At 35.6% G+C, this 26,077-nt stretch overlaps 7 protein-coding genes across 14 annotated transcripts in view; 1 reads left to right on the top strand and 6 right to left on the bottom strand.

Moving 5' to 3' along the window:
- LOC104704321 lies at nt 1,266-2,003 on the bottom strand. Its single transcript, XM_010420430.1, has one exon. It carries the CDS (start codon nt 2,001-2,003, stop codon nt 1,266-1,268), a length of 738 nt encoding a protein of 245 aa, XP_010418732.1.
- Nucleotides 2,566-3,322, bottom strand: LOC104700339 (receptor like protein 30-like). Its single transcript, XM_010415843.2, has one exon. It carries the CDS (start codon nt 3,285-3,287, stop codon nt 2,568-2,570), a length of 720 nt encoding a protein of 239 aa, XP_010414145.1. The 5' UTR covers nt 3,288-3,322; the 3' UTR covers nt 2,566-2,567.
- LOC104700341 (transcription factor bHLH155-like) lies at nt 4,131-9,478 on the bottom strand. 2 transcript variants are annotated; one of them, XM_010415846.2, is made up of 11 exons: nt 8,456-9,478; nt 7,633-7,773; nt 7,312-7,393; nt 7,192-7,233; nt 7,018-7,077; nt 6,768-6,887; nt 5,426-6,631; nt 5,220-5,321; nt 4,852-4,971; nt 4,603-4,728; nt 4,131-4,469 (listed from the first exon to the last, which is right to left on the bottom strand). In XM_010415846.2, exons 1-11 carry the CDS (start codon nt 8,551-8,553, stop codon nt 4,380-4,382), a joined length of 2,187 nt encoding a protein of 728 aa, XP_010414148.1. In that variant the 5' UTR covers nt 8,554-9,478; the 3' UTR covers nt 4,131-4,379. The 2 variants fall into 2 exon arrangements, with proteins under 2 accessions (XP_010414148.1, XP_010414147.1); XM_010415845.2 differs by lacking the exon at nt 8,456-9,478 and adding an exon at nt 8,013-8,132.
- LOC104700342 (CDT1-like protein a, chloroplastic) lies at nt 13,051-15,227 on the bottom strand. Of its 2 annotated transcripts, none has more exons than XM_010415847.2 (6): nt 14,890-15,227; nt 14,518-14,755; nt 13,930-14,394; nt 13,616-13,817; nt 13,427-13,517; nt 13,051-13,334 (listed from the first exon to the last, which is right to left on the bottom strand). In XM_010415847.2, the coding sequence occupies exons 1-6, from the start codon at nt 15,150-15,152 to the stop codon at nt 13,250-13,252; spliced, it is 1,344 nt and encodes a 447-aa protein (XP_010414149.1). In that variant the 5' UTR covers nt 15,153-15,227; the 3' UTR covers nt 13,051-13,249. The 2 variants fall into 2 exon arrangements, with proteins under 2 accessions (XP_010414149.1, XP_010414151.1); XM_010415849.2 differs by having other exon boundaries at nt 14,518-14,740; nt 14,890-15,209.
- Nucleotides 15,599-18,421, bottom strand: LOC104700344 (CDT1-like protein a, chloroplastic). Its single transcript, XM_010415851.2, has 7 exons — nt 18,014-18,421; nt 17,803-17,922; nt 17,230-17,467; nt 16,475-17,122; nt 16,155-16,356; nt 15,978-16,068; nt 15,599-15,896 (listed from the first exon to the last, which is right to left on the bottom strand). The coding sequence occupies exons 1-7, from the start codon at nt 18,346-18,348 to the stop codon at nt 15,812-15,814; spliced, it is 1,719 nt and encodes a 572-aa protein (XP_010414153.1). The 5' UTR covers nt 18,349-18,421; the 3' UTR covers nt 15,599-15,811.
- On the bottom strand, nt 18,714-19,377 carry LOC104700343 (CDT1-like protein a, chloroplastic). The gene is made up of 2 exons (XM_010415850.2): nt 18,993-19,377; nt 18,714-18,897 (listed from the first exon to the last, which is right to left on the bottom strand). Exons 1-2 carry the CDS (start codon nt 19,321-19,323, stop codon nt 18,836-18,838), a joined length of 393 nt encoding a protein of 130 aa, XP_010414152.1. The 5' UTR covers nt 19,324-19,377; the 3' UTR covers nt 18,714-18,835.
- Nucleotides 22,817-26,077, top strand: part of LOC104786495 (autophagy-related protein 9) — a 7,222-nt gene continuing 3,961 nt past the window's right edge. For 2 of the 6 annotated variants that reach the window (XM_010415854.2, XM_010415852.2), the window contains exons 1-3: nt 22,817-24,559; nt 24,658-24,978; nt 25,370-25,433. In XM_010415854.2, the coding sequence (XP_010414156.1) occupies nt 23,979-24,559; nt 24,658-24,978; nt 25,370-25,433 (966 nt within the window). In that variant the 5' untranslated portion in view covers nt 22,817-23,978. Of the gene's footprint in view, nt 24,560-24,657; nt 24,979-25,369; nt 25,593-25,707; nt 25,888-26,077 lie in introns of all 6 variants that reach the window. The other 4 variants (XM_010415858.2, XM_010415855.2, XM_010415857.2 and 1 more) reach the window with 4 other exon arrangements.

A 26,077-nucleotide genomic window follows, 5' to 3' on the forward strand; every position in this document is an offset into this window, starting at 1 on the left:
AAAGTGCCTGAGCTTGAACCGGTGATGGGTGGACCAAATGAAGGCGCGCTAGATTTCACAGGGATTGATATTCGTGTACCTATGTTTGCATATGTCTCGCGTGAGAAACGCCCAGGTTTTGACCACAACAAGAAAGCTGGTGCCGTGAATGGTATGGTTAGAGCTTCAGCCACACTTTCCAATGGCGCGTTCATCCTCAATCTGGACTGTGATCACTACATCTACAACTCCAAAGCTATCAAAGAAGGAATGTGTTTCATGATGGACCGAGGTGGTGACTGACAGGATCTGTTACATTCAGTTTCCGTAACGGTTTGAAGGAATCGACCCATCAGATCGATATGCAAATCACAATACTGTTTTCTTCGACGGTGAGTTGTTGAACCAGCAAGATTGTAACGCTTATGCACAAGGCACCATAACTTAAATATTGTTCGGTTCTGAAACAGGTAACATGAGAGCACTAGATGGTTTTACAAGGTCCAGTTTATGTCGGAACAGGGTGTATGTTCAGAAGGTATGCTCTCTATGGATTCAACCCACCTCGAGCTAATGAGTACTCAGGGGTGTTTTGTCAGGAAAAGGCTCCAGCTATGCATGTCCGGACTCAGTCCCAAGCATCCCAAACTTCCCAAGCGTCTGATTTAGAGTCTGACACACAACCTCTTAACGATGATCCAGATCTTGGTCTGCCCAAAAAGTTTGGTAATTCGACCATGTTCACAGACACTATTCCGGTTGCAGAGTACCAAGGACGGCCTCTAGCAGATCACATGTCGGTTAAAAACGGAAGACCACCTGGTGCTTTACTCCTGCCACGATCTCCCCTTGATGCTCCAACCGTGGCTGAAGCCATCGCTGTCATTTTGATACGATTGGTGTATCAACACAATCGGTTTCAATGTCACACACAAAAAGAGAATTATGTTTTCTCAATCTTAATCCCTTTATTCAGGGAAAAACATATTGTTTATCATAAAAAATTTACAGATTGAACTCCAATTTCATTGATTCTCTCATAAACAGTAGATAAACACACTGAACTTGAACAACACAAAAATAGATTGTGAAAGATCCGTACTACAAACATATTTAACAACTCACAACATTCCTTACTGTAGTTTTTGAGTTTTGATTAATGTAATTAATCAAAGTGGTCACCACAATATTCTAATTTATAAAAAGAAAAAGCAACCAACGTAGTCAAGTCACAGACCTACTAATAATTTCCTTCCCTTGTTTGTTTTAGATTCTCTGGTGACACTCTAGCCTTCTCGAGACTCTCTGAGTTCTTGATCTCTAATACTCTGCCTCCAACAGTGAAGAAGTGTTGATGCAGAGTTGCAAATTTTTCGATTTTTGTGCTTTGTAAGATGCTCAAGCCTCGCCATGATCCTCTTTGTTTCAATAGCTGCTGAGCAGATCGGGAATTCCAAGAGTAACGCGAGACTATCTACGCATATTGAAGTCTCTGCTTCAGCAGCGAGAATTCCTTTTGCGTTAGCCACGTCAGCAGATTTCTTGGCTATTTCAAAAAGCTCCAAAGTCTCTATTGCGTTCTTCTTCAAAACTGGACAACTTTTAGGGTTTTCAGATACTTTCGCAGGCGGCTGCGTCTTCAACTTAAGCGGCCTTGATGTTTCTGGAACAGACTTGCAAACATCGTCAGGCTTCCGCTTCTTCAAGTTTTGCTTAATTTCTCCCGTTCCATGAACCCCAGATCTTTGGTTTTTAGAAACTTTCATAGGTATAGCCGATTGCTTCTTCTTTTGGGTAGTCCTCGCTGCAGCAAAAGACTTGCGGTCATCGATTTGATTAGTCTCTGCCGTGATATCATGAGAGAGCTGATGTTTTTTCCTCTTCGATTCTGAACATGGTGGTCCAACAGCCTTACGTTTATTCAGATTCAAGGAAAGCGCTTTGTTGCAAGTAGAAGCGTCTCTTCCGGTGGAAGAAAGATCAACAGAGGAGGAGTAGAACAAAACGCGAGTTTCCATTGCCATTCTTATTAGGGTTTCACTCTCTCAACTTTGGATATCGAATTATGGAAAGAGAAGAGTCTCAGGTAATATATAGAGCGTAGAGAAGTAAGTTTCCTTGAGTCTCAGACTCTCAGGTATTATATAGAGCGTCCGAAACTAATTTCCATTTTCTTGTCAAGTTCCGCGAGGGGCAAATCCGTCAGATCATGTATTTTCAACATAAATTTACACAAACCAAAATTACTTACGTAACCAAAATTACTTGTTGAATCTTTTATTTTTTTGGTTTCAAGCATTTGAGGCAGAGCATCACAGTTCAACAATGCCAAGTTTCAGTATAATCATGTAAGCTCTGAGACTCTTATGTTCACTTGGTCCAGTTTGTCTTAACAGGATGCTGAAACAAGGGCCTTAGTGCATTAAGAAACATCGGCTCGAGTTGATTGACGAATCAGAGAAGAAGCAAAGCAGTACATCATAAGGACATTATCAGCTAAGAGAGAGATCTTAAATAAAGAAAACCAAAAAGTTACAGAAACTATAGTATAACCATTTCTTACAATCAGGTAACAACATATCCACATACTATATTTTCATATTACTTTCTTGTTCTACACTATCCTTATTGTTGAAACTTTCCCATCTTGAATCCAGATTCATAAACAATCTAACTGGACCAACTATCTTGACAAACCACTTTGGCTTGTATGAAGCAATAACGTGTGCTATTACCAGTCCAAACAAGAGTCCAGGCCAATACCCTCTTACCACTGCTTTCCAGTTTAACACTTCGTCCTCTTCTTCTTCTTCTTCTTTAGGCTGTTGTGCTGGTGGCGCAAAGCAACTTCCTTGGAGAGGAAGACCACATAGACCTGCATTACCTTCAAATGATGATTCAGCTTGTCCACTAAACTGTGGTCCTTCTGGTATTTCACCTTTAAGTTGGTTATGAGCCACACTTATGTACGCCAGAAACGAGAGGCTCCCGAGTCCTCTAGGAATATTCCCTGACAGTTGGTTTCTTGACAGGTCTAGTGACTCGAGCTCCGTCAGATTTGCCAAAGACAGAGGAATGTGGCCCGTGAAGGCGTTGTTTGATAAGTTGAGCGCTATCAATTCCTTCAAGAGACCAATGGACTCAGGAATCTGTCCTTCAAGTTTGTTTCCAGAGAAATCAATGGTGCTGTAGGAAGTAAGGACTTTCCCCTGCTCCATGAATAGACCTTTGTATTGCAAATCCAATGTATCTTCATAGATATAATAAGAATTCTTGTAGTCTCCCATGTAGATACGCCCATCTCCCATTTATACTGTTGTGTTGATGCTTTCCAGTTAACAAAGTAACTTGGTGGCAGGCTTCCAGTAAAGCTGTTACCCGACAGTTCAAGTATCCGCAGCTCGGGAAACGCGAGAGGACCTTGATCAGGAGGAGAGAGATGGCCGAAGAATCTGTTTGAACGGAGAGTAAAGACATGCAAATTGGGGAAAGCCTTCAGCCAGAAAGGAAACGTGTCTTCAATTCTGTTGTTATCAACACTCAGAAACTTCAGAAAGGAGCAATTTAATAGCGATCTTGGAAGCTTCCCGGTTAGTCGGTTGTAGCCAACGTCAAATGTCTGTATCGAAGCATTGCTAAAGAACTCATCAGGTATATTTCTTCCAAGCTGTTCTTCCTGAGATTCAAGGACGATGAGAGAGATTCGGTTGCAAATTGAGAGAGGTATATTCCCTGTGAAACTATTATAGGCAAACTCCATTATCCGCAGTGATGAGTTAACTAAAACTTCTGAAGAACCTTCAAACCCGGTAAAAGAATTGCTAACAAGCTTCACTAAGCTAAGACGAGGAAGCTTCCATAACCACTCAGGTATTTTTCCTTTGCTTAGATTGTTGGAAATAGTCACTGCGGTTGCAACCGTCGGATTCAAACTCGTTCTTGAATTGCAATAGAGCTTGGATCTGGTCTTGACGACAAGTAAGAGCATTGATCATCAAGAAGAAGCTTGAAGCGAAGATGATACAATAGAGTAAGAGTGCAGATCGCGACATGTTGTTTGAGATTTTGAACAAGTTGACGAAATTATTGAAGCAAACCGAGAGACATATCAAAAAAAAACGAACAAATAAGAAACGTGAGGCAAGATTCAAGAAAATCAACTTTCAGGTAAATGTTATTATATTCAAATTGTCCAAAACACTCCAAAGAAAACAAAGCAAACAAAATGCAAATCATAAACACACTAAAAAAAACTCACCTTTTAATACCTATTTTTTTTATACATACCAAAAACAAACAAAATGAAGTATTGCATTAAGTGTCACAGCAACACTATACAACAACACCACACAAGCCCTATTCTTTATCTCATCTAAAGGCAAACTCTGCAACCATGCCTGCTACCTCTTGCCATTATTGGCCTTTGGTTGAAATATTTGCACCAGCGACCACAAAATGTCCATCCTCTGCATTACTTTGCTGTTTTGGCTCTGCAATTCATATCACCACTTCGAAATTAGTCAGTCATATATTATACGAATACAATGTTCATCAAAAACAAGAGAAGAAACTTTGTTTTTCTTTGGAATCTCCTTCATGAATTAGGTAATTTCGACTTCCTACCTCAGTTACAAAGCAAATCCATGTTTTCTCGCCCTGAGTCTCAGTGATGCCTCTTAGGATGACGAGGTCTAAGCTCCTAATGACGTTTGCAATCTCAAGAAAATGGCTACATTCTTCACATAACATCTGTCCAAAACCCAAAATATACTTTCAAACTAAGATTTAGATACGCACCAATAGAACTTGGGACTCGAGTTCAAACAAAGATTAAACTAAACGAAAGAAACACCATAGAGTAAGATTACATACCTCGATAAGCACCATTCCCTGCTTGTTCAGATTCTCCACGATAATCGAGCATACTTGAAGATGGCCTCCAACCTCCACTGCGCAGCTTGAACCTTGCATACCAGTTTCCTTTTGTTGCATCTGAGATTACAGAGGTACTGCGTAAATTTTGATATATACTTCTATTTTCAGTTGAGTTTTTCTATACCTCTATGTACCCATCCTATCTTCTCAATAAAAAAATTCAGAACTTTCACACAACATTTGCTACATCAATCAATAAAACTTAACAAACAGCAAAATATGTCCATCTACAAACTATGGAGACTGGAAACAAAAATTCAACGACAGAACAGAGATTATTAGTATCTAGAAAGCTGTTTTTTTACCTTTGTCTTAGCACTTTTACTGAGCTTGTCAGCATGCTTAGTAACATTCTGCAAAAAGAGCATGTGCTTGATCGTGCGTTCTAGCAAAGAATCAATGCTGCACTGTAATTATGATAAAAATATTAGGAAAGGACAAAAAAATATATTACAACGTATAGACAATACTACGGTGCAAGTAACCTTGTAGCTAGGAAGAGAAAAATCACCTTAGATCCATTAGGTACAAGTTCTCTAAGTTCCTTTATTCGATCCTGAATGAGTTGTCTGTCTCTTGGACGAGGTCGAGAACTTTCACCAGGTTTAGCCCTCTTTTTGTTCTTCTTGGGAATGTCCAGGGATGTCTGAAACTGATCACTACAGGAGCTGGGATACGTAGATGAGAATCCGATTGAAGAGAATGCTCCACAGATATCTGATGAAGTTTGTTGGGTATCCACCTCTACTAATGGCAGGTGATTCATAATACTATCAACTGGATTAACAACATTATGCTTCTTTTGACCTAAGGGTTCTGCCACTTCTATGTTGGTAAGCAATGATTGACCAGATCTGCTCGACAACATATCATCCCTGGCATTGCCTTCGCTTTGACACACATTAGCAACCACAGCATCTAGAAGATTCTCAGGGCCAGAGTCAAATGTGAGCTGGCTATGACTCATATCATCTGTTGGTCTAATTGTTGAACGATGTTCAGACTTCAATAGCTCCTCTTGATCAGTGCTTGTTTGCTTGAATGAAGAGCCTAACGCCTCGAGCAGCTCGCTGCCAGAAAAGGTATACCCAGGTGAGATCAAAGCATCAAATCTACTAGACTCGTATTTCCTCCCCAGCATACGCTCAGTCTCTTTCAGGTATTTGTTTCCGTGGTTCTCAGATAGTTGGAACACTTCATTCTGGTAAGAACTTTCTTTCTCTGTTCTCGATGAAGCATGAATAGTTGAGTCCAGGCCTGGATATGATTGGCCTGTAATCATTCTTTCAGCCTCAATTGCTAAAGCTGATGAGCTTGTATTATTGAGCACATGGTTCTTCATATACAGTTGTAAATTAGGATCTAATCCTCTTCGATCTTTGCAGCCACTAGTCATTCCCACATGAGGTGCATCACTGATTATATTTGTACCTATTTGATTCTCATGTTTAGTATCAACCAAGTCAGTTGGAAAGCCATATGTGACACTGCTATTGCTCCCACAAGTAGAACCTTGCACAACTTCACGATCATTAACAACTTGAGCTGCATTCTCCATGAGAAGACTTGACAAAGGAGTATCGTAAGGCAAGCTATCACGTCTTCTAGTTTGGTATTGAGTTAGAATATTTGACTCGTCCACATCCATAGCTTTGTCAACTTCTCCATAGCAATCAGGGAAAGCCTTGGCATGTAAGCCTTCAGAAGGTATTTTTGGCTGCAACAAAATAACACAACACATAGTTAAATGAAGAATTGTTCGAAGAACCCTAGGCACTCTACTCTCCCCATTTTGCAAATAACGAGAAATCTGGGCAAACATGAACCCATAGTTAAATGAAGAAGATCTTTACCAGACACAACGAATTGTTCATATTACATTGCATTAAATTTGCTGCATGATCTGCCAATGGATCCCTAAGGGCCAGAAATATTTGTCGAATATGATTCACCAAATTCACATCTTCATTAATCTGCTCCAAACAAGCACACAATAAGACCAGATACGTTCAAATGTGCCATGCATTATACGTGCACAGGCGTTCTTCCTGGCTATTCATTTGTAACAGCTAACATTGCATGCATTTAAAAGATCTTACTTACTTTACGCAAAGAGCCTAGCTGCACAACTCCACAGGGACCAACAGCTACTACAAGAATGGTCTGCATAAAAGGAAGAAAACAAAGAAAAAGATGTCAGTGGCACACTTTGAGGAAGTTATGGGCATTCATGTATGAGATCAGACAACAAGAACACTAAGAAAAAATCTCAAATACCTTAATTCCAGCAGAAATTTGACTCTCCCAAACGTTATGAAACTGTAATTAGAAAAAGATATCTCGTTTTGAGAACATGAATAAAGAAAAGTATCCAACTCAAGAGAAGAAGTTTCTAACCTCAAATTCTGAGAGACAGTTATCATAATATTCGGGGAATAACCATTGATGTTCACCAGAAACTGCAACTTGTCCAACAATCCTGTTAACATAGACATGATAAAATAAGAAGATCATTCGTTGCATCATTTCAGTAAAATATTCAACAAGAACCCCAAAATTTGTAACTAAATAGTAAAAGTCCCAAGACATTGAAAAAAGCTTTTTTTTTAAATGTCAAAGAAATAAAGCATAACTGTAAAATGCCAGACTGCATCATACACTGTTGAGCAAAATATGAAGTCGAGGAAGAGTAAAATCAGGCAAGCAATTTATTCTTACCCTTCCCCGAGAGAATAGACATGATAAGACATCTTTGCCACAGCTAAACCAAGGGGGTCATGTACTCCATGCATGTTTTTTGGTATAACGCTGGAATCCTTAACTTCCGGTGAGTTGTAAGCATCCTCCAAGGTAAGTACCCTACAAGTGTTCAATATTCTAGATATGAGAAACTATCTCTAGTCAACTAAAACTCAGATATAGAGAGCAATCTAAAGATAACGTAAGGCAGTCTGCATTTCAATATAAGGTTCCATATGTTCTCTTCCACACTAACAAGTTAGAGAATACATCTCTTAAACAGCTAAATCAATTACCACCAGTTCAACCCGGTCCAACCAAGCAAAGAGAAGTAAAAGAGATTTGTTTAGGTGACTCACATTCGAGATCCTCGATGATTGAGTTTCCAGAACACAGCATAGCTCCAGTCCGTGTTAGAGCAAAAGCTCCTTAGTATCTCCTGAGAACTAGAACCCATTCTAAAAGGCAAAAATCAACCCCCCCCCNTTTTTTGGTATAACGCCGGAATCCTTAACTTCCGGTGAGTTATTTATCCCATAGTAAGCATCCTCCAAGGTAAGTACCCTACAAGTGTTCAATATTCTAGATATGAGAAACTATCTCTAGTCAACTAAAACTCAGATATAGAGAGCAATCTAAAGATAACGTAAGGCAGTCTGCATTTCAATATAAGGTTCCAAATGTTCTCTTCCACACTAACAAGTTACAGAATACATCTCTTAAACAGCCAAATCAATTACCACCAGTTCAACCCGGTCCAACCAAGCAAAGAGAGTAAAAGAGATTTGTTTAGGTGACTCACATTCGAGATCCTCGATGATTAAGTTTCCAGAACACAGCATAGTTCCAGTCCGTGTTAGAGCAAAAGCTCCTTAGTATCTCCTGAGAACTAGAACCCATTCTAAAAGGCAAAAATCAAAACCCCCCCACCCTCTAATAGTATCCGAATCAAAAACGACAAATCAAGACAGAGACAGGGAGTTCTTTTTGATTCTATGTATGTGTCTGAATGAAGAAAACAAAAATCAGTTTTTTTACACTATCTATCTCCTCACCCACCCTATAAAAAAGAACCTTTTCGATGACATACAAAGTAAACTAACTACCTCTGTAAGAACCTCTTCCAGCTTGTTCCCTTCGCAAACCAGCTCTTGGTTTTATTGGCGGTCCTACTTCATCTTGTGAAATTTGCCTCTTACCCATCCCTCTCCCCCCCAAAGATTAAAACTTTTGAATCGGATTAACCAAAAAAAAACAAACCCTAAAGGAAACTAATTTAAACCCTAGCTCAAATACAACACACCAAAAGAAAGAATCAGAATTTCAAACAGTTGGAAACTGAGATAGATCTGCTGCAACTACTATTCGCCATAAGAGCAATCAAGATTGAAAATTCAAAGCTACAGAAGAAGAAGACAGTAGCAAAAAAGGAAGCAGAGAGAGAGAGAAGAGGAGACTGTAAAGAAGCAGAGAGTTTAGCTTATGTCAGAAGACATTGATTAACTTCAAGAACTGATCTCAGCATACTCTGCATCACTCAGACAAAGTTAAAAACTTACAATCTCAGCCGCGAGAGAGAGAGAGAGGTACGCTAAAAGACGTTCCTTTATTTTAAAGGGTGAAGAAGAAATCGAGCAAAGTAAGCGGGCGAATCACGCACCATGCTCATTTTAGCGACGGAAGAGGAACGATCGGTGTGCGCATGTTAGCAATTGGAGGTAGTGGGATGGTGAGTGTGTGTGTGCGCGCTGAGTTGAGGGGTATTGGGATTTTATGAAGAAGATAGATCTTCTTCCTCATCTCATATCATTCTCTCTCTAATAGTGTGTGTAAATGGCCAGCAAAATGATTCACCAACTGAATTTTTGCTTCCTTCTTAACTTTTTTTTTTTTTTACCTTTCTTTCTCACTACAAACAAATTACAAAAAATATATATATATATATATTACACATTTAACTAATTTATTTTATGTTTATATACAAAATCATCATAATAAATTTTAAAATCACCTTTAAACTAAATTAATAATTATATAAATCGACTGTCCAAACATAAAAATTTGAATTTTTGTTAACCGATTAATAAAAATAAAAAGTCCGCGTGTTCTCTACCGTGTTGGTTTCCTCGAAATTTATGTGGTTAGGTTTTAGAATATTGTATGTTGTCATAATATAATTCAGATTATGTGTTAATAACTTAATATTAGTATTGCTTCTAATTTCATAAGATAATTTTTTTTGAAAGACATCAAAATTTTAAATATATCTATTTTTTTGCAGTGAATTTGAGGATATATAGCTTTATAAAAAATATGATTTCATTTGCCAATATAAAGTTGAAACATATTGGACTTTATAGCTTGTCGATACATATTCTCACATTATGATTAAAACATATCTCTCCTTTTATTTCCCTTTTTGTATTGTCAACAAAAATCCAATGTCTTTTTCATACTCACTCATTTTGTCTTGATTACCATAATCATCCTTGGACAAAGAAACTACCCATCGAATAATTTATGTGCTGGCCTATGTTATTTTTGGTTGCGGGTCCGTTATATAACCATATTCACTTACTTCCTATCAATACAAATTCACATACTTAATTATCATTCAAATCCGACAACAAATTGCAGGGTTTATAAAATTTAGAGCTTGATGTATTAATATTTGACTATGATTTATGTGTTTGTCGTTTAATAAATCAAGACCAATCTGATTCAAACAAAAGAAGTACAATACCAAACCAACTATAACTAACATTTAAATCGCATCAACCCAAGAGTCAGTTATATGTTATTAATCAATATATATATATATATATGTATGTATATATGTATCATACCTAACCAAATCTAGATTGATCATTTCTAATTATAAACTATTCATGAATTGTTTGAAATAAGAGTTATAAAGAAAATGGTAGGTTGAATAAAATCTTTATAAATACACGTATATAGGTCATCATTCACAAGTCCTTCCTGTCGACCATTTGGTAAGTTCAGTAAGAAGCCAAGGGTACGGTAGAGAGTAATTTGAAATATGTGTATAATCTGATTTTGAGTTCCACTTGGAAATTAAAATGATGATGATGTTTTACAATTGATTGCTCAGTATATTCTATATGGAGGCTCTTATAATATGCTCTCATGACTTATTTCCATCAATGTGTTCTAATGCAACGCACCAACTCAACATCTCTTTCCCACTTTTCATCATTTTTATCTTTTACTTCTTTAGCTTAAATTCAATTAAGAACCCATATAAATATATTATCCCTTATTTTAATCATTGTTTTAGTTTTCCTACTTTATTTTCTGTGGTCAGTTATTTTCATTTTTCGAAACTTCTTAATAATATAAAAATTATTCCAAACAATGTATTAAGATTTCATACGAATGAGAAAACTAAATGAACCTGTTGCACCATAATGATATATTATACATATGGAGAAATTTTTGATCACATATATATGACATTGTTTGCCAAAAANAAAAAAAAAATGACATCGTCGCCTTTGAAGTAAGTCATTGTGATTTGCGATTGCTAAAGATTGTTGGAAAAAAAATCACCCTAATTATATATACATACTATAATTTGTGACGTTAATCCATAGATATATAACAGATTTAAAGAGCCTACATAAAAAATGAAGGATATAAGTGCACATTTGATGTTGAACTATAATTTTCTATTCCACCGAAAATTATATTAATTGTTTTCCGAAAGTTGGCATTAATTAGATCAAGCATGCCTGTATGAAATTGTTTCAATGTCTTTTAAATGAAAAAGCTTATGATAATAATGTTTTTAATGGACAACGTTTTGATCATTGATGACTTGGTCCGTAACCGATAAGCCAAGCATCATGCATGTAATCCCTTTAATTCTTTATATGGTTAAGAATTAAAAGGGAATACATTTGGTTTAGTTAAGTGCTTTGTTTTTCTGTTCGATTACTTTTTTTTATAAGAAAGCTTATATGTCTCACAAACTCACAAGGCTTCGTTTTGGAACCCTTTCTAAAACATTTTCGTGGTATTTTTGAGTTTATTAATAGTTTATAGGATTTATTTTTCACAAAAAAAAGTATAGTTAAACGGTGATCTAGTGACATTAAAAATGACAATTCAAAGTCACTAGTTCAGAATAATTTACGGCTTAGATGTTAGTATTATCAAACCAAATATCGAAAAGATTATTATGAGCTAAATGTATGGACTATAGTACATCAATGGATATTATAAATTTTTAAATATCAATCCATAGCTTTTAGAATTTGTATATCACACATTTTAGAGAGAGAAAAAAAAACTTAAAAATTCCTGCAATGTTCAAAAATAGAAAAGAGAAATAACATGAAGGTGGGATATCCATGTTCGTTGGTTTTTGAGTGTGTGGTTAATATGTTAGGCTAACGTAAACTAACATATTTTTTGTCACCCCTCATTGTATTGATGGTGGTGTTAGGGTGGATTCCTTGGTGGTGAGAGTAGACTTACTCTCATTGTTTGTAAACTTGTGGTTTCAACGTTCAAGTAATATAATTACAGATGACAAAAAAAAAAAAATATTCATGTTCTATGCACGAACGAAAACAAACGAATCTTAAAACTAGATTCCAAACTTAGGGGTTTGAAGGTTTCTCCAAAAAAGGGAATTGAGTCAGAAATTGCTTAAAAGAGTGGCAAAGGTCTCTCTGTTTTTCTTCTATAAAATATACTTTTTATATATATAAGTACTGTTTGGGAAAGACTTTGATTTTTATTTTTTTCAAAGGAAAACAATGAGACTTAGGAATGTATGATGGGGACTAGTTGTGGTCCAATACAAGATCTAAGGAATCTAATAATTATTGTCCTTATAAAGAAAAAAAGAAATCTCACTCAATCTCTCTCCCTTATACAAATTCCATTTGTTCTTCTCCTTCTGATATTATTATTTTTTGTTGGCTCATTGGCCATCAAACTTCAAAATTTAAACCTACCTCACTAAGTTCTTGATATCCTTCATTTTTATCTCTTGATGTATATATTATATATATCATATGGCTCTCGTTTTTTTTTTTTTTTAAATTTGTTTGCATTTTCGCTTATTTCATATATCATAGGCTTATTATTTATAGTTTTATGTTAATCATGTGTATTGATGGCATGGACAACAAAGTAAACTGAAGCTTTGTAAGACAAATAAGATGACTAGAGAGTCAATAAAGATGACCGGCCTAGAGTTGTTTATAGTGTTAATAGCTAATCTAGAATTCAGATATCGGAATGGCCTTATCCCCTGCTTTTTTTGACTAGTGTGGAATCGAGCTTGGTCATAATTGACATTCATAAAATCACTTAAGGTTTCTTCAACGACATAACATATTTTGAAAAGAACTGCCTTCCTAGGATTTTAAGTATGTTAGCATTCTTCTATTAAGCTTTCTGATACAAAATGTATCTACTAACATATGATAAAACGACTCTATTAATAGAGAAATAACATAATGGTCGAAAATAGATTTAAACACCCTGCTAAATAGTTTGTCATCCTACCTAAGCTGTTATAAAACGTGGTAACCGCGGCAGAGCCAATGGAACCGGAATCTCAAGAAAGTGGTGGAGCCATCTCTTTCTTGTTTTCTTCTTCTAGGCGCGATAGGATTGTTTGGGAAGATGCCAACTTGTTTATGCTGCACATTTACAGATGTTTACAGTGAGCAATCGAAAAAAAATATCCCGGACAATGTGTGTAAAGTAATATATATATGATGATGTTACTCACCATACTAGTACATCTCCACTTGCTGATTTTTTCTCAGACATCCATTCCGGGACAAGCTCTTGCAGTAAGATAAGTTGTTCTTCAACTTCTTCTGCAAAATGTAAGTTAGAAGAGAACAGTCAGACACTGATTAATATATGTAAAGAAAACATATATGTATTGAGATACACAGCGGTTAGAAGGGCTTACTTCTGTCAGTAATATCAGAATGACAAGCTATAATCTTGTGCACAAGCTCTTCTTTTGTGATAACCGAACGCCTTGTTGACTGAATTAAGTAATGGATGACATTGAAAAGTTTAGGTAGACAAGCGATCATCTTCTGCCTTCTTTTTGCCTGTGAGATTGCTGGATTTTGATCCTCAATTGCTTTCATCTCTTGTTCTTTTATCTACAATGAGTTAAAAGAAGATGAGTTATCTGAGTATGCTCCTCTTAATCTCAAACTAAAAAGTAAAAAGTAATCACAAGAACAGAAGGAACCACTGTTAGAGATGTATTACCAATGGTCGAAGTTTATCAGGAAGTAGGATTTCATCATCACTGGATAAATCTTCCTCTGGTACTGGATCAACGTGTTCATCAGCAGTCACATCCGTAGCTTTCGTGTCCACAGTGTAAGAGTCAAAGTTCATCAACAAGGAACGCCTCACAAGCTTAACCGGTTGATCAGTCGAAACATCATTTGGATTAATGGAATCACTGCTTCTTTTCTGCGGAAAAGCTGCCAGTGATGTACAGAACATCCGGGCAGGAGTTGAAACAAACTCAGGTGGAGTTGAAGCAACAACAGCTGGTGTTGAGTCAATTTTAGCCGGCGTTGAATGTACAATGTTTAGCGCAGACGAAGTTGGTTTGGCCATCTCTTCCATGACAGAACCGACACTCTCAACCTCAACTTTTGAGTTTTCATTTGGCTTCCATCTATTAAATAGCTCGGGAAGCGGTTCCTCTGGAACCTCATCACCCTAAAACCGATTAAAAAAACTCCATTAATACCTGAACAAAACTTAATAAAACCACACAATGTAACAGCCACAATCATAAAAAGGATCCATTTTTTTGCATCATCATAGGGCATTTCATTATACCTGAGGGTGAGATTTAACAAACTCTGCAAGTCTAGCCCTGAACACTTTCCGGAGATTGGTTCTCTTACTTTCAGATTCCGAATTGTCATCATTGTAATCAACAGCATCAGCATTGAGTGTAACATGAAGGTCTGGTTTCATACAGCAAGTTCTTTCGTCATGCATCAACACTCTCTTAATCTCAATAGCTTCTGGCAATATATGCTTAAGTTGAGCCAAGTGACTGTAGCTAAAACTCCTGAGATTCGTGAAAATTGTAATTGGTGAATCCACAAAGAACCCAGATCTAAACTATTCTAATCGAAAAATTCAGATCAGATTCCAGATTCTCAAAAATCGAAAATTTTCAGGAATTAGTAATAAATAATGTACCTTTGGGTTAAATGCTCGATGATCTTGGAGATGTTGGAAAATGTCGGCTTAGAACCTCTCAGTTTTGATAACATGATTGAACTATCCAACGCATCGAAGAATTTTCCCAGTGTAGAATTCTCCGGCGGCTTCTCCGGCGTGGGTAGAAGCATAGGAGACAGATTAGGGTTTCCGATCTGCGGTTTTGTTGAACATGGCGAATTCATAAATAATCGTTTCCTCGATTTGAAGGGAATAGATCTAGACGAACCCGGGGCACTCATTCGAGAGTCTCAGATGCGCAGAGAGAGAGAGAGAGATCGGCGACGATGATGAAGAGGAAGAAGGGTTTACAGAGTAGTTAGTGTTTTATTTATTTTAGGGTATTTGGCGCGAGTCTGACTTGTGCTTGTGCCACGTGGACTTCCCGCCGGACCCCGTCAGTTAACTTCGCGCAATTTTCTTATCCCTGTGGAAGGCCCATTAGGCCCAAATGGTGCTCTAAGAAACGTCTGTCTTTTTGTTTTTAGTGGCAGAACATATTTTCTTTTTACGACAGAAAAAAAATTTAGCCTACTTCGCTTGGATTACCGAAGTAGCTACGAGAAGGTCGCACGAAAGTTATATCCGTAAACACTACATAATCAGAAAGAGAATTGCCATTAAGGATTCAAGTATGTTATGTATATTAAGCATTGTGATACACAATAATGTTTATTTGATAGAGAAATAACTTTAAAGGTCGAAATTTGAAAATAGATTAGAGCATCTTTCCTATAAATAGACTGTCATCTACTTGTTTTTTCACCCCTTTTACACTTTCAGTACTTAGAACTTTATAACCTAAAGTCTCTACACATTTTGTCTCATGAATAATATAATTTTGGCAGGCCACAAAAAAAAGTTAGAAACCCAAGTAACCGCAGTCTACGGCACGATCTCATCAAGAAAGCAGTGGAGCCATCTCTTGCTTGTTTACTTCTTCAAGACGTGATCGGATTGTTAGGGGAGACGCCAATTTGTTTATGCTGCACATTAAAGATGCTTACATGAGCAATCGAAAAACCAAGAAAAAAGTGAGTTAAGTAAGCATGTAATATTTGACTCACCATACTAGTACATCTCCACTTGATGATTTTTTCTCAGACATCCATTCCGGGACTAGTTCTTGTAGTAGTACAAGTTGTTCTTCAACTTCTTCTGCAAAATGGAAGTGAGAGGACAACAGTTAGGATGGTTTTAAAGAGAAGTTATATTGAGATATTTTAGTGGTTAGAGGGGCTTACTTCTGTCAGTAATATCAGAATGACCAGCGATAATCTTGTACACAAGCTCTTCTTTTGTGATAACCCAACGCCTTATCGACTGGATTAAGTAATGGATGACATTGAAAAGTTTAGGTAGACAAGCGATCATCTTCCGCCTTCTTTTAGCCAGAGAGATTGCTGGATTTTGATCCTCTATCGCTTTCCTCTCTTGTTCTTTTATCTGAAAATGTGCACAAAAAAGATCAACTATCTCAGTAAACAAAGCCAATCTCAGTTTGCACTTCTTAATATCAAACTAATCACTAGAAGAAAAGAGATCACTAATAGAGATGTATTACCGCTTGTCGAAGTTTACTAGGAAGTATGCTGAGGATTTCATCATCGCTGGATACATCTTCTTCTGGTTGTTGATCAATGGGTTCATCATCAGGAAAATCCATAGCTTTCTCATCATCCTCAGGATAAGAATCAAAGTTCAGAGACAAGGAACGTCTCACGAGCTTAGCCGGTGGGTCAGCAGAAACATCATCAGGATTAGTAGTACAATCGCTGCTTCTCTTCTGCAGACGAGCTGCCAATGACGTACTCTTCAGCCGGGCAGGAGGTGAAGCAAATTCAGGTGGAGTCGAAGCAGCAATAACTGGTGTTGAGTCAATTGTAGCTGGTGTTACAGGCATGTTAGCCAGAGTTGACACTGGTTTGACTGGAGTTGGCACCATGTCAATCACAGAAAAAGTCGGTTTAGCAGGAGTTGAATTTGTTTTGCTCGGAGTTGGTGCGATGTTAATCAGAGACGAAGTTGGTTCAGCAGGAGTTGAAGCTGCTTTGAGTGGAGTTGATGTAAGTTTGAAGGGAGATGAAAACAATTTAGCTGCTGGAATAGAAGCCTTCTCTTCCATAACACTTTTAACCTCAACACTTGAGTTTTCATTTGGTTTCCCTCTATTGAATAGCTCAGGAAGCGGTTCTTCAGGAACTTCATCACCCTAAAACAGATAACAATAACACCATCAGTACCTAAACAACCATACAATGTACCTTCCAAAATCACTAAAAGAATACATTTTTCATCGTCATAGTAGTAAAATAGTACCTGAGGGTGAGCTTTGACAAACTCCGCAAGTCTAGACCTGAACACTTTCCGGAGATTGACCCTCTTACTTTCAGATTTCGACTTTTCGTCATTGGATTCAACAGCATCAGCATTGAGTGTAACATGAAGGTCTGGTTTCATACAGCAGGTTCTTTCGTCATGTATCAACACTCTCTTAATCTCCATCGCTTCTGGTAATATATGCTTTAGTTGAGCCAAGTGACTAAAACAAAACCTCCTGAAATATATTCACACCATACATATACATATATAGACTCATGAACTGTGGGTTTTGACTTTTGAATATCTATAAACAAAAGCTTTTAGAAATCAATATAAAAAAAAAAACACAGATCTAAAGAATTGTTTTGTCTTATCGAACTTATAAAGTAAAAAAGGCAAAGATCATCAAATTGGTTTTTAATAATTCACAGATCAGATCCCATCAGGAGACAACATAAACAAAATCTAAATCATTCATTTGTCTTATCAAGAGTCGTCTATAAAGCATAAGGCAAATACCAAATTTGTCTTATTTATTCAGATCAGAACTAATTAAAAGATTAATAATACCTCTCGGTTAAATGTTCGATTTTCCCAGAAATGTTTGAAAATGTGGGCTTAGAACCTCTCAGTTTCGATAACAAGATCGAACTATCCAATGCATCAAAGAAGCTCCCCAGAATCTCATACCTGCACAAATTCCAAAAACCCCAAATCAGTAAAAACTGAAAATTTGAGAAAGAATCAAAAACCCTAGAAATAATTATTAAAAAAAAAATACTTACTTCTCGGAAGCTTCTCTTTCTCAGGATTCTTACTAATTCGTTTAGAAGCCGAAGAGGATGACGAAAAAAAGAGCTTGCTTTTAGCGGATGAAGGAGCAACCGGATCTTCAGATCTACGACGAGATCCAGCGGCTTGACGAATCTCTTTCACTGATAAAGCGACAGATCGGTTTCTAGATCTGCTAAGCATGTTCTCAAGCGGATTCTCCGGAGTAGGCAACGCTACAGAAGACGGCGGGTTGGTGTTCTCCGTCTTGGGTTTCGAAATCGGCGAATCCATCTCTAACCGTTTCTTCGATTTGAATGGAATAGATTTAGAAGATGAACTCATTTTTTAAAAATAAATCTTTAACAATGTGTGCTAAGAGTATCAGATACAGAGAGAGAGAGAGAGAGATTGAAGATGATGAAGAATAAGAAAGGGTTTAGATTTATTTAGAGGTCTTGGCGCGCAATCCGACGTGTACCAATGCCACGTATACCTCCCGCGCCTATGCACCCGTTGCTTCCCGCGAAAATTGTATATCCTAGACGAAGCCCATTAGTTAGGCCCATTATGATGATGCCCTTGTTCGGATCATACATGTATCAATGTGTATGTACGAATAGAAGCATTTTATTAAAAAAAAAAATGGCTATTTAATATTTCAATATGAACTTATGACAAGAAAAAAAAAAAAAAAAAAANTATAAAGCATAAGGCAAATACCAAATTTGTCTTATTTATTCAGATCAGAACTAATTAAAAGATTAATAATACCTCTCGGTTAAATGTTCGATTTTCCCAGAAATGTTTGAAAATGTGGGCTTAGAACCTCTCAGTTTCGATAACAAGATCGAACTATCCAATGCATCAAAGAAGCTCCCCAGAATCTCATACCTGCACAAATTCCAAAAACCCCAAATCAGTAAAAACTGAAAATTTGAGAAAGAATCAAAAACCCTAGAAATAATTATTAAAAAAAAAATACTTACTTCTCGGAAGCTTCTCTTTCTCAGGATTCTTACTAATTCGTTTAGAAGCCGAAGAGGATGACGAAAAAAAGAGCTTGCTTTTAGCGGATGAAGGAGCAACCGGATCTTCAGATCTACGACGAGATCCAGCGGCTTGACGAATCTCTTTCACTGATAAAGCGACAGATCGGTTTCTAGATCTGCTAAGCATGTTCTCAAGCGGATTCTCCGGAGTAGGCAACGCTACAGAAGACGGCGGGTTGGTGTTCTCCGTCTTGGGTTTCGAAATCGGCGAATCCATCTCTAACCGTTTCTTCGATTTGAATGGAATAGATTTAGAAGATGAACTCATTTTTTAAAAATAAATCTTTAACAATGTGTGCTAAGAGTATCAGATACAGAGAGAGAGAGAGAGAGATTGAAGATGATGAAGAATAAGAAAGGGTTTAGATTTATTTAGAGGTCTTGGCGCGCAATCCGACGTGTACCAATGCCACGTATACCTCCCGCGCCTATGCACCCGTTGCTTCCCGCGAAAATTGTATATCCTAGACGAAGCCCATTAGTTAGGCCCATTATGATGATGCCCTTGTTCGGATCATACATGTATCAATGTGTATGTACGAATAGAAGCATTTTATTAAAAAAAAAAATGGCTATTTAATATTTCAATATGAACTTATGACAAGAAAAAAAAAAAAAAAAGATCTGAAAAAGACTGATGAAGCAAATTCAGATGAAAAATAAGAACAAGATTTATAATGGTTATGCAATGTTTATGCTAGTTCAGTATTTATATACATTCTTTGAAGACAAAAAAGAGAATCATTATAAAATAAAATAAAATAAAAAAGAAAGGAAAATCAACATAAGGAATCATATCAACAATAAAATATAAGATAAACAGTGTGACCCCAACAAAATCAAGTATAATCAATAGTTTAGTCTACATCTATACACTATGTTTTCTATTTTTCATTTTTTCCTTAACTTTTAATATTTACAACATCCCTATTCTTAATCTTATAATATAAATGTTAGATTTTTTTCAATTTTCATTTCTACACTTGTCTTACTAACAAAACTTTCACTTTCTTTTTTTCTATTATTGTTATTTTCGGTTAATGTTATTAATGTATATCTTTATTTTCCCTTATTCAGGTTTATCGTTTCCATTTTTTTTTTTTAATTTTATGAGATAATCTATGTAAATTTATGAAATGTAAGATTTTTTTTTCAATTTTCATTTCTACACTTGTCTTACTAACAAAACTTTCACTTTCTTTTTTTTTCTATTATTGTTATTTTCGGTTAATGTTATTAATGTATATCTTTATTTTCCCTTATTCAGCTTTATCGTTTCCATTTTATTTTTAAAATTTTATGAGATAATCTATGTAAATTTATGAAATGTAAGATTTTTTTTGTTCAATTTTCATTTCTACATTTGTCTTACTATCAAAACTTTCACTTTTTTTTTCTATTATTGTTATTAATGTATATCTTTATTTTCCCTTATTCAGCTTTATTGTTTCCATTTTATTTTTTAAATTTTATGAGATAATCTATGTAAATTTATGAAATGTAAGATTTTTTTTCAATTTTCATTTCTACACTTGTCTTACTAACAAAACTTTCACTTTTTTTTCCTATTATTGTTATTTTCGGTTATTGTTATTAATGTATATATTTATTTTCCCTTATTTAGGTTTATCGTTTCCATGTTATTTTTTAAAATTTATGAGATAATCTATGTAAATTTATGAAATGTAAGATTTATCATCACACAAAAAGAAATACTCAAGTCATTGTTATGAATTATGAAGTTTCAATAAACACAGATTTACATTTCTTTTATTGGTTTACTGATTTATCTTCTAATTTAGTATATCGTTGACAACAATATACTAGACAATAATGTATGATATAAAAGTCTTCGGCTTTGATTGGTAACACATTTAGGGGCGGTTATAGATTCAACCGCTCATTTGTTTACCAATCGGATGAGGGATTGAAATAGGCGGATGAAACGAGTGGTTGGAATAAGTGGTTAAAAGAGGCGGTTGGCAACCACCTTAAAATAGGTGAATGTGCAACCACCTTGTTTACAAAACGAGCGATTGGAATTTTTTAAATTATTTAAATATTATATATATATATATATAATTATTTATGTACTTATATTATTTACGTAAAGAGTTTTTAAAAATGAAATTGAAATTTTCTAAAAAAATGTTTAAATTTTAATGTTTTTTACAATAGTGTTTTTACTATTCCACCGCTTGTTACGAATCATAACTATTATTTAACCACTAGTTTGAATTTAACTATTTTTTTCTTTCATCTTTTGTAACTGCCTTCTCTACAACCGCTAACAAAATTTTAACCGCCTTGTTTAAATGATGTTACCAACCGAAGCCTTCGTTGAAAATACATAAAATTAAATCAATCTCACTACATTACATGAGTTTTACAATTTATCTAATAAAATCAAGAAATAAAACCATACAAATTCCAATTCTTATGTACTAACTTCCTTTACATTATATTCTGAATATAAAATTTTTGATACCAAAACTGTGTTTGCATTTTTCAGAATCTAATTAGGCTTAAATATTTTCAATTAAAAAAAAACTTTCTTGAGTTTATTTTTATTAACAATAATGTTTTAAAGAAGTTAGATGTATCAAATTGTATTATATAACACTCTAAATATATATAGTGATACTAACAAAATTTTCACTTTCTTTTTTTCTATTAATTTTTATATTTTCTGTTATTGTTAGTAATGTATTTCTTTATTTTTTCTTAATCAGGTTTATCGTTCCTATTTTACTTTTTAAAATTTTATGAGAAAATCTATGTAAATTTATGAAATGAACATTTATTATCATACAAAAAGAAATACACAAGTCATTGTTATGAATTATGAAATTTTCCATGTCAAAAAAAAAAAAAAAACTATATGAAAGTTTCGATAGAGACAGATTTACATTTCTCTTATCGGTTTATCTTCTATTTTGGTATGCATTTGACAAAAACATACTAGACAATAACATATGATATAAAAATCTTCTATGAAAATACACAAATTTAAATCAATCTCACTACAGGTTTACAAAAAAAAAAAAATCAATCTCACTACATTACATGAGTTTTACAATTTATCTAAATAATGTCAAGAAATAAAACCACACAAATTCCAATTCTTATGTACTAACTTCCATTACATTATACATTCTGAATATAAATTTTTTGATACCAAAACTGTGTTTGCAGAATCTAATTAGGTTTAAATATTGTCAATAAAAAAAACTTTCTTGAGATTACTTTTAATTAACAATAATAATAATATTTTAAAGAAGTAGATGTATCCAATTGTATTAGATAATGTTCTAAATATAGATCGTGATACCAAACCCTCAATTGAAGAATCTGATCTAGATACAAAAAAAATTACATTGTCAATAATAATGTGTCATTGACATTGACATTGACTCACTATCATTTATTTTCAAAATTAAGATTTTGAAAGTTTATAAATTTACTAATGTTGTTATCTCTTAATAGTACATACAATTAGCCCATCAGAATATGGTAGCCCACTAGAAAACAATTGGCCCATAGAAGATGTTTATTTTTTTAATTGTTTTTTAATATATGATATTAAAAAGGGGGAAAAAATAGTACAATTTTTGGCTTCAAGACTAAGAAAGAAACCAAGTTATTAATAATAATTAACCCTTTTTTAACCAAAGGATCGAAGCAAAAACTAAACCAAGTTATCACGTTTCTTTGGTTTGGTTAAAGTACTACTTGTGTAGAGGTGAAGAGAAGAAGAGGAAGACGAAAAGCCCAAAATCTAAAATTGAAAAAAATCGAAGAAGTACGTGCTTCTCCAAGCATAAAGGATTAATTTTTATTTTTAATTTCAATCACTCCTCTTTTCTTCCACGCAAACCCAATTCTCTTCATCTTCTTCTTCTTCTTCTTTTCCTTTTTTTCTTGTCTTTCCCCTAAATCGTTAACCTTTCGTCGATCAAATTCGCTCTTGTCTTTTCAACTTCCTTCTTCTTACATAGCCCCGCCGCCTAATTGAATTCACCCTTCTTTAAAGCTTTCGGCTTTTTAAAAGGCAAATAACTTGGTAGCTGCTTTACAGTCACGGGGGCTTTCTTCTAATTGCTGTTCCTTTCGTGGGTCGCTGGTAAGTTTTGATCTTTTTCATTCGTTTTCATAGATAAAGTTTTAATTTTTTTTTTTTGAATAATCGCACAGTGATTTTGAGGGGAATCACTTGGTGGGTTTAGAGGAGTTTGATCATCCGCTGTTAGCTTATGATGGGAATTGGGTTTCTAATTTCGTCAAGACTCGCTCCTGATTAAGTCGCTTTTGAAATTAGATAAACCCTTGTTCTATTGGGAAGCAATTCACCGTTTTTTTCACTTAGTCGGTTTAAGGGAATTGAGTTTGATCATGGCATATTGTTTGTGACAAGGTTGCGTGAACCTTGTTTCGGTCTCTCAATTGAGTATAGATTACTATCCATACGATATGTTTAGTGTTTTCTCATGTTGCAATGTTAAGGGTGCTGATATTATCTCTTATTGGTGAGAACGGAGTTGTGTTTGCTTTCTCTGTACCACTAGTTGTCATCAGAAGGCTGAGCATTTTGTGCATTGTCCCTAGATTCTGTTAGTGGGAGAATGTTTTTGTTGAATAAGGAATGAAATGTTTGAATCGAATTAGTCATTTGAGTGTCAAGCAAAAGTATAGGTGGGTCTTGTTTATATCTATCATGGTGGGAACCAATTATAGAAACATGTATTTACCAGGTTGAGCCACAAGTTCCGCATCCGTCATTAGTGATTTGCATTCTAGATAGTTTGTGTTTTTTTCAAATGTTTGATGCAGGATTTGTTGCTGGATTCTTGTTACACTTCAGAAATTTCCAGGTGGTAAGTGGGGAATGGACTGGCTGTTTTGTCCAAGCGTCCGTGTTTACAAATGATGAGCAGTGGGCAAAAGGGTCCAAATGTGTTCAACTTTTTTAAATGGCAACGTGGTGAATCATCATCGTCTTTGACTACTGGATTACTTCATCATGAGTCCCACGAGATTGAGCTATCTAACTATGGAGGAATACCAAGTCCTGGTAGTGAGAGCCCGTCGGGACTTCTTAATGGAGAGAGTTTAAATGTTCAACCAATTGCAGATTTGGATCTTTTTGTTGAAAGGCTCTACAGCTACTATAGAGACAAAGGCCTTTGGTGTATTATCGTAAAGTGGGCTGTTGAGCTTCTAAGTCTGGGCTTCATCATATGCTTCTCTGGGTTCTTCTTGTTGTATGTTGATTGGAATGGCCTTCAGAATGCAAAATGTGGAATGGATGCAGTTGAATCAGGAACTAAGCCATGTGATCTTGTAAAAGAAGCTATCCATCCCCATCCTTTATCCCCTTTCACGCTCACAACTGCTATAATTGTTGGATACTTGGCCCTCTTCTCTGTGTACTGGCTCTTCTGCTTCTTAAGGTTTTTTGCCCAATTTAAAGATACTTTGGACTTCCGACACTTTTATTACAACAAGTAAGTTGAAAGTTGCAACATGTTTTAAATAGTTATTGCCAGAATAAAACATGCATTTTAGTCCGTAACTGATTTTCTCTTGTATTCTAAATTTACAGTCTCCATGTCACAGACAATGAAATCCTTACTATGCCATGGGCAACAGTCCTTGAGAAGGTTGTTCAGTTACAAAGCTCACAACGCCTTTGTGTGGTTAAGGATCTTTCAGCTCATGATATGGTTATGCGTCTTATGCGAAAAGAAAACTACTTGATTGGAATGCTCAACAAAGGTTTGCTTTCTTTCCCAATTTCCCATTGGATCCCTGGTGCTGGTCCAGCAGTCAAATCTGCACCAGATGGGACACAGTATTACCTTGTATTGACAAAGACCCTTGAGTGGACCCTTAACTGGTGCATATTGCAGAGCATGTTTGACTGGTATGCTACTCTTCACGCTAATCTTTGTTCTAATCTAAAAACGGCTTTCTATTAACATTGTAGTTTTAGGATTTTATGAACTGCTAATGTGATACAAAAATTGACCAAGAGTTTCAATTTTCATGAATTGCTTTTCCTTGGTTAGACGATAGTGATCTTTTCAAGTTAATGAGATTATTCTGTTATAGAACTTTTGTCCCTGTATGTGTATATAATACGTGAGTGTGCCTACATGGGAGTGGCCGAAGTGCATATGTAATATTTCATATGAGTATGTTTCATCTCAGTGGCGTAAACTACTACCATGAAGAATAATGCCAAAGAATGAAAAATTCTTTGTACATGCTAAGTATTGTCCGTTTTCTCTAATTCAGGCTTTTTCATTCTGCAGCAACTTTCGTGTTAAAAGGGACTTTGTTTCAAATCCTACTACATTGAAGAAACGGCTATTTGTGGTTGGACTTGCTATGCTTCTGCTGTCACCATTTCTTGTCATCTTTATGTTGGTGTATCTATTCCTAAGGCATGCTGAACAGTTTTACAATCATCCAAGTACTGCATCTTCTCGAAGATGGTCCAATATGTCAAAGTGGCTCTTCAGGGAATTCAATGAGGTAAGTTGTCTTCATCTGGCCTTCATGCCCATAAATCTTCAATTTTTTCCAACTTTCTCCTTCCTTTCTAAATACATATGTGATGCCTTTTCTAAACGTGTTGTTTCTACAACAGGTTGACCATTTATTCAAGCATCGGATTAATAGCAGTGTAGTACACGCATCTGAATATCTAAAACAATTCCCCTCACCTATCATCTCAATAATTGCAAAGTTCGTCTCTTTTGTTTCTGGCGGCTTTGCTGCTGTTTTGATCATCATTGCGTTTCTTGAAGAATCTCTTCTAGAGGGCCATGTAAGAAATCCTAACAACGTAAAAAGCATTTGATAGATACATTTTCTAGGTATAAAGCTTGTTTTGCCATCTGTGTAGATATTCGGCCGCAATCTGTTTTGGTATGCTGCTGTTTTTGGAACAATTACAGCTATTAGCCGGGCTGCCATTTCGGATGAAGTTTTGGTCCTTGACCCAGTAGGAACTATGA

This window comes from Camelina sativa, chromosome 7 (assembly GCF_000633955.1).
Source record: "Camelina sativa cultivar DH55 chromosome 7, Cs, whole genome shotgun sequence".
NCBI lineage: Eukaryota > Viridiplantae > Streptophyta > Magnoliopsida > Brassicales > Brassicaceae > Camelina > Camelina sativa.